The sequence below is a fragment of the Telmatherina bonti genome (assembly GCF_933228915.1).
Source record: "Telmatherina bonti genome assembly, chromosome: 9".
In the NCBI taxonomy this organism is placed as follows: domain Eukaryota; kingdom Metazoa; phylum Chordata; class Actinopteri; order Atheriniformes; family Telmatherinidae; genus Telmatherina; species Telmatherina bonti.
In genome coordinates, this window is record NC_136627.1 from 21,102,771 (window position 1) to 21,111,076 (window position 8,306).

The 8,306-nt window shown below is 37.2% G+C and overlaps 1 protein-coding gene across 1 annotated transcript in view; it reads right to left on the minus strand.

Moving 5' to 3' along the window:
* LOC306760152 (solute carrier organic anion transporter family member 1C1-like) overlaps positions 1 to 7,350 on the minus strand; it is a gene marked incomplete at both ends in the record, with an annotated part of 35,776 nt that extends 28,426 nt beyond the window's left edge. Inside the window, one exon of the mRNA XM_079245944.1 lies at positions 7,255 to 7,350. Coding sequence (XP_079102070.1) covers positions 7,255 to 7,350 — 96 coding nt within the window. The remainder of the gene's footprint in view (positions 1 to 7,254) is intronic.
* Between the last annotated feature and the right edge of the window lie 956 nt (positions 7,351 to 8,306).

An 8,306-nucleotide genomic window follows, 5' to 3' on the forward strand; every position in this document is an offset into this window, starting at 1 on the left:
CCTGATGTTCCCCTGAGGGATCTCCTCCCAGACCTGGACTAGGGGATGTGTCAACCATTGGACACTATGTGGAATGACATGGCAGTGATGGATGGAGTAGAACATGATGTCCCAGAGGTTCTTCGACTGAATTCAAGTCTGGTGAATGCGCAGGCCACTCCATAGCATTAATGACCTTGTCATGCAGGAACTGCGGACAAACTCCACTCACGAGGCATTTATATGGAACTGTCATGTGTCAGAAAGAACCCAGGTCCCACTGCAGCACCAGTGGTCTGACAAAGGGTCTGAGGATCTCATCGAAGTACACAGTAGCAGTTATAGTACCTCTGGCTAGTGCATGGAGGTCTGTGCAACTGTCCAAGAACATGTTTCCTCAGACAATTACTGACTCACTGTCAAACCAGTAATGCTGGTGGATGTTGTAGACACCAGAACGTTCTCTATAGCAGGGATCCCCAATCCTGGTTCCTGAGGACCAGTGTCCTGCAGGCTTTCCAAGTGTCCCTGCTGCAAAACACCTGATTCAAATCAATATGTATTTAGCAGACATGTGCAGAGCTTGTGTGATGGTGTGTTCAGACCAAACACGTTTTGGGCGTCGAAAACTCTCAAAACGCTGAACGCTCGACGCAGGTCACTAAACTGCCACTTTATGTCCGACGCCCAAATAGCTCCCACCGCTCATGCCGCTTGTGATTGGAACGAGCGGCAAACGCGGCGGAAAAAGAGAGGGGGTAAGGCGCCGCTTTCCTTCTGGTCAGTCTGAATGATAGCAGATTCAGTAGAGTGATGGCATGGTTTTATTTAATAAATAAAGCTAGAAGATGTTGTTGTAGGGCAGTGATAGTCACTGTTAATGCAACAAGAGCCACACTCAGCAGAGAGCCGCCACCCGCCCCCCCACAAACAAAGCGTTGCTAGGCAACGTATCCTGCAACGTTGCCAAATCAGTAACATTCAGCTTTTTAGCAAGGAATGGTAATCCTTGCACGGAGTGGCATCTCAGCCCCGTGTCTGGGTTCGCCACAGAAATCCTCCAGGAGCTGTGAGCTGATCGCTCTGATTGGTTGACGCCCTGCGTCAAGCGGCAAAGGTTTAGCTTTGCCCATCTCTGGCTTTTGACACGCGTTCTGCACGGAATATTGACGCCCAAAACGCTACGCGAGAAGGCTCGACACCCCCTTGCCGCGCCTCCACATAGACTTTACATGAAAACCTGCTGCTCTTGACGCTCAAAACGCGTTTGGTCTGAACACACCGTAACTCTGAGTCAGGAGTGTTTCAGCAGGAACACTTGGAAAACCAGGGTTGGGGATCCCTGCTCTATAGCATTACCACAGTCTCACATATGTCACATGTGCACAGTGTGAATCTGCTCTCAGTTGTGGAAAGCATAGGGCAACAATCTGCTAAATTAGCCAATCACAGTAAATGTTAATTGGGCTGCATGGTGTTGAGCTGTGAGCACGGGCTACACTTTAAAATGGTGGGCTCTTATACCACCCTTGTAGAGCAGCAGGACTCTGGCAGTGTCCTTGCACAAAGGAGCAGTCCTGCTGCTATCTGCTGGGTTATTGTCCTCCTGCAGCCCTCTTCGCATCTACGGAGATACGATAAGGATGCAAATTCCCACAACTGAGGTTGATTTGGTACAAATCTCGAAACATTACCAGCAACAAGACACATGAACCACACACTGAAGCTCTTTGCCAATGCAATGCAACATGGCTCACTCCTGGTCGTGATGTGATGTGATGCAATTTCATGTAATTCACTAATAATTTGACAAAAGATTTGTCTTTTTATAAATGGATTTAGTTTAATACGATTCATGATGTGAGGGAAAACAATTCAACAAAATGAAAAGACTTTACAAGCCCACATTGTTTTGGGCTCCTAAAAAAACCCCCAAAACACTAAACACACGGACCTTACAGAAACCGAGCTTTTCTCAGGTTCTTTTACTTATAGTGTTATCTTGGCCAGATTCTACTAAAGGTTCGTAACTCACTCCACACATAAACAAACTGATTTACTAACAGCAGGCACAGATTTCACTCTAAATTTTTCTCACTAAAATCATTTCTCAATAAAAAAAAATAAAAAAGTTCACATCATTGAGAAACAGATAAATTAAATACAGATTTCTTCTCTTTTTATATAAATAAGCTGCTTGTTTTTGTATTTTAAAAGCATTGGGACACTTACACGATATACGCTACTTTGAATCAGAGTTCTCTTGCCAAACCCTGAGACAGTGAGGCACCAAAGTTCTACTCTGTCAATGCCATTTAAAAAAAGAAAGAAAAATAAAACAGTGAATATCATGGAATACCCATGATATTCCCTGGCACAGGCTCAAAACGGACTGTGCCATATCCCACCCCTTTCAAGGAACCAAACAATTCTGAGAGGAAAAAGGTCTATTTTACCACGGCAGTCTGTATTATGTTAAGCTGTGTGACCACCATTGTCTCACTTACTTTTATGTGGGAAAAAGAAACAAGAATGTCTGATCTTATTTAAAGCTTTATTGATGTTTTAATAACTTCTATTTATTTACTTGTTGTAGAAGTTGTTTGAGGCACAGGCCAGAAAAGACAAAAGACAAAAATTATTGTGGAAGTTCAGTTTTCATGACTGTCATGTTCTACATTAATTTATTTAATCTTTCTCCAAAAAGAAATGCTGATAACTGCTTTTATATTTTACAATAGCAATAAAAAGGCACAAGAATAAATTACAGTAAAAAACAAAACATGCATTTTATCTATCTAAAAAAAGTGGCTTAAACACATTTCCAGTTATTAGTTCGCAGCAGTGAAGTATATCAATGTGTGTTTACATGGGAGTTTTAACTCTCTTTAATTCCAAATAAAAGTTAATTTCGCTTTAAACTGATGAAAAATGATCACGTAAACACGTAATTCCTAATGCAAATTTCTATTTGGAATTAAACTTAAAGGGGTGCTATTATGGTATTTGGAGTTTTCTGAGCTTTCTACAGTGTTACAGTGTTGAATCCTCATCAGACATGTGAACGGCACTGTTTTTTATCACCTAAACGCATGTTTGAGTTTGAGTTTGAGTTCCAGCACTCTCGCCGTTCGGTTTCCATGGCAACGAAAAACGCGTCGTTTTAGAGATTTTTTTCTACTTGGAAAGTAAATGCATTAATTATTTGATTTTTTCTACTCCTTGTGACGTCCCGGGGGATAAGGTTCGGTGATTGGTTACCTTCTACTGGTTAACAAGGGCATGTACAAATACATCAGGTGGGTGGAAAATGTCGGATAAAGTTATTTCGAATGATGGCTGGTGAGTTTACCAAAGAGAGACATCCTGCTGCATTCGTTGCTGTGGGTTGCTGTTTTCCACTTTGTTTTCAGGGTCTGATTCAGGTTCCAACATGTAGGGCTGTATGCTATGTGTTGACATTGTATTTTTTTTTTTTAATTGAGTTCATATTAGCCTAATCCTTCTGTTTATGAGATGTTACAATAACAGCGAAAACAGTTGCGGTACGCGCTACCGATGTAGTGCAGTGGCGGGAGGCGGGGCTTAATGCGGACAAGTCTCAATCCACTCGTTTTGCCCACAGGCTGATCTGACAGCCTACAGAGAGGGTCGGTCTGAAGTAAATAAAGCGATTTGTGACAATAACTCACAATAAAATAAAAATAAATTAGCCTGAAATGCACATAATAGTTCCACTTTAATTCTGATTTAAGTGGCCGGGTGGCCCAACCCGGCGCTCTAAAGAGGAATTGAGGACGTGTAACCTTCATTCAGAATTATTATTTTCATGTAAACTCTTTGGAAAATATGTTAATTCCGAATTATTTCATCCCGAATTATTAATTCCGAATTAAATACCATCCGGTAAATGTAGCTAATGTCATCAATTCCTGCTTCAAATGTCAAAACTAGCCTTGGTATCAATGGGAACACAATACTCAGGTGCACAAATAAATACTCAGTTAAGCTAATTTTTTATTCATCTCAGAGACATGTTTACCTACCTACCTCTGAAAGCTCTAAAATGAGCAACAACAACTCATGGAACACTATGTGTCAGCTAGCCGCTTGTTTGCAGTCACACTGTGCTGGATTGGTCCAAGTAACAAATTTAAAAAAAAAGACAAAACAAAGCAAGTTTTAACGAGCTACAACTGTTGTAACAAAATATTTAATAAAAAAAAACCAAACATATTTTTACTCTATGTTGTTCCAATAAAATCATGAAAATGAGTTAGTAAGTGACTTTACATCCTTTACTTTATCCTTTCGTGCTGCCAAAACAAATACTGACACATCTTAGTTTTCAAGACTCTTGGTGTTTTAAAAAAATCAGGTTCACGACAAATCTTTTAAGAGACGCCTCTTGTGAGGCACAGCAATCATTTCACGTGACACATTGACTGTCTTTAAATTCTTATGGCGCATCCCTTCTATACATGCTTTATCAGACTGAGATCTGGGGAATTTAGAGGCCAAGTTAGTTCCTTGAGCTATTTGTTCTTCATACATCTCTTAGTGTTTTTGGTGTTTTTCTATTTCAGTGGAACAGGCTGCAGTATCCAACTGAAAGGGGGTTTGGAGTTTCCCAGTAGGACATTGCCCAGAGCATTGCACTTCCTCCATCTTCTTCCCATAATACATTACCTTGATATCTTTTCCTCAGGTAAATTACACAAACACACCCATTTAACCACATGATGTAAAATAGAATGTGTTTTGTCAGACCAAATCTAAGATATTACAATAGTACTATATTTAAAAGCTGAACATTTGGTTTCTGTTGAAAGTTTAAATAAAATTGTGATAAAAGGCAATTTTTTCAGATCAAGTAGAGAAAATGAATGTGGAAACATCTTATCATATGCAATAAAATGGAAGTTTATCTTTTAATTTATTTATTGTTTAAAAGTTTATCTTTCAAGAACAAAACATGTCTGCAGATGTAAAAGCATGCCTGCAGATGAGTATGAGGGCAGGATATTCTAAGATCATAATTTGCGTGTATTGATTCCCCTTGTGCAATCTCAAATTTTGCATGAGGGGGATGAACCACGGTTTACAGGCAATTTACTAACAGTGATTGCGTAGATTTTGGCAGCTTTAAATATATAGGAGACACACTACTGCCATCTGGCAACATACACCATTTAGGACTTTGAACAGCACATCTGAAAAACGGGATTGGGGGATACGGGATTGGGGGATCCCAGTGGTGACATACACCATCTGTTGAAATGACCCAGATGCAAAAACGTACAGACTTATAAGGAGTTTTGTCATTGCAGGTATTGGACGACTCCTCCTTGTGGTTGGTTCCAAATCCATCCAGAGTTCTTATAACAGTTCCAAATAGCATTCCTGGATATGTAATATGTTTTGATGATCCATTCCATGTTCATCTAAAACATATTAACAGAAGGCTGAAAAACATGTTCTCTGCATTTCCTTGCTTTGTTTCAATGTCTCCTTCTTGTGAGAATAACCACAGCCATGTGTGCACAATATATACACTGTTTGCACCCCACTTTGAAACATATCAATTATAGACAGAGTTAATATGAGCAAAATTACGTTTAGGTATGATAGATCACTATGTGGGTGCTAAATGAATGTATTTACATGTTCTCCTCCTAACACATGCAAAATTGTGTGTATGCCCGATATTGCATATTCATTGCAACAGACATACTAACTGCATGTTAACATGCTATTTTGCACTTTTCGTAAATCAGTTTGTACATTTTTTGTTTGTGCAATGAGTTATCACACATTTTTGTACATGCAAACCTTTAGTAGATCCAGCGCCAAGGTTTTTGACAAAATGTATAATACATCAAAGAAGTTCATCAAACGCAGTCTGACATAACAAAGTCAAAGACAGCACTCAGAGAGCAGAGACTCCTACCATGCCATAGAACCAACTAAAATCCCTACAAGGCCTAACATCCCCATCCAGTACCTCATATATTTAGAAGATTCTGGTTTACAATAGCTAAAATATAAACATAATCTTGGTTAAACAATGTTGGATTAATACAACTACCCTCATTAGGCACGAGCACCAAAGTGTAGTTGGTGTATCCAAGTGTATATCGATATCTATATATATGCATGTATGTATGTATGTATGTATGTATATCTATCTATCTATCTATCTATCTATCTATCTATCTATCTATCTATCTATCTATCTATCTATCTATCTATCTATATATATATATATATATATATATATATATATATATATATATATATATATATATATATATATATATATGTATATATATATATATATATATATATATATATATATATATATATATATATATATATATATATATATGTATATATATATGTATATATATATATTCATTACATTAGATATAGATATAGATATAGATATACACTTGGATACACCAGAGTGGGATTTTAACATGTTAATTATGATTAATTAACTCATCAGAAAAATTAACACATCAAATAATTAATGCATTTAGTTGTGTAATGTTTGTCTTTACACAATGTCCTTATGCAGAAGTCACTGCTGCTCATGGACAAGAGTAAATTATACCTGCCTTCATGTTAGCCACCAAAAGTATCCAATATCTGGTATCTAATATCACCAAAATATCACAACAAAAAGTTGCTAGACTTGGTGATAGTCACTTTTCTTTATATAAAGAGGGTCCTAAAACTTGCTATATAGCACCAAAGTTGCTAAGTTCCTAGCCAAGCACTACTATGTGCATCAATGTAATCACTGTAATTTTACAGACAACCTTAACCTTGTATTAAACCTAAGAAAGCTGAAGCAAATGTATTAGTTCTGATATTTTGGGGGTCACCAAAACTACACAAGTTTGAAAAAAAAAAATGTATCCATGTTTATTTTCCTTTTCTACAATATTTAAAAAAAAAAAAAAAAAAGTAAAATAAACTGGAGTGGTAATTCCAACTTTTTCTTTTTCCCACAGGCTGTGCTTTAACAATCAGCCTCACAAGCCACAGGTTAAAGTGCTCACTGTTCCCTAGTCTTAGTTCTTGTGGTAAGAGATTTCACTGAACTGTTGCTGTAATTAGATTATTTAATTAACTAGCCTCTACACACACAAATGCATAGAAACTTAACAAGCATGTGACTCTCAAACAGAACTCACTCAAAAACACATCATAGGTGTTAGCTGGTGCTCTGTAATCTTAGCATTCATGAAGACATGTTATTTTGTGTACCCTCAAACTGGTGCAAGGTGGGGTGCGGGATTCTGTGCTCGTTCCGTCACTGCGCCCATTCTCCTGTGTGCGATCTTCCTCAGATCCGTCCTCCATCCTCCAGATACGTATTTGTGTCTCCTTTGCAGAGGTCTCTCACTGAATGCAATTTCTTGGCACTGAGGCATGCAATCCTGCAAATGGATAATTCAAGCATGTGACCCACTTCTCATCCTCAGCAAAAAAAAAAGAAAAAAGAGAAAGAAAGAAACATATCTGCAGTTGATACAAGAAAGGCTAACAAACTAAAACAGGCTGGTCTGCATTTTGTTCCAGGAAAAAATCACAAGTAAAAAGTTGGCATTTTACTGGATTTTTTAAGAAAAAAAAGACTTTTTTTTTTAAAATTTCAAGTTAACTATTTTAAGCTACAAAACAAAACACTCAGAGCTGAACATTCCAGCATATCAAACTACATACTTTCATGTATTGTTCAGGCAGTAACTGAGATCATGAGACCAACTATAATGAAGCTTAAACAAAGCTGTGAAGTCTGATGGACCCATAATCTTAATCCTAAGCGCTTCAGTACACTGAAATCAAATGTAAATAATGTGAGAGGAAATTTATTTTGCTAATAGATTGATAAGAAGAATTCGAATTTCTTTAAAGGATGAAAAAACTGGTTGAAAGTTTATGTGATGAAAATAAATCATCAATAAGACAAATAAATATCCATTAATATAAAAGAAAATCACACATTCACAAAATCACGAAATCCCAACACTGGCTGCACTGCTGTGCATATAAATATATTTATCTACATTCTGATGTTGGTGACCTGTTTATTGACTGGTCACATTAATGTTTTTTTTTTTTTTTAAAAACAAAAAACAAAAAAAAACCAACTCCATAAAACTTTTTGCAACCTTCAAAATCTTGCACATATATGTGATTATCAAGGTAAAACCTAAAGAAATGAGTAATGCTAAAGTGATTTATTTTAGCTGTATTTGGCCTTTTTAATCTGTATATATTATCATAGTGGATTTTTTTTAAAAACATGGTGTAAC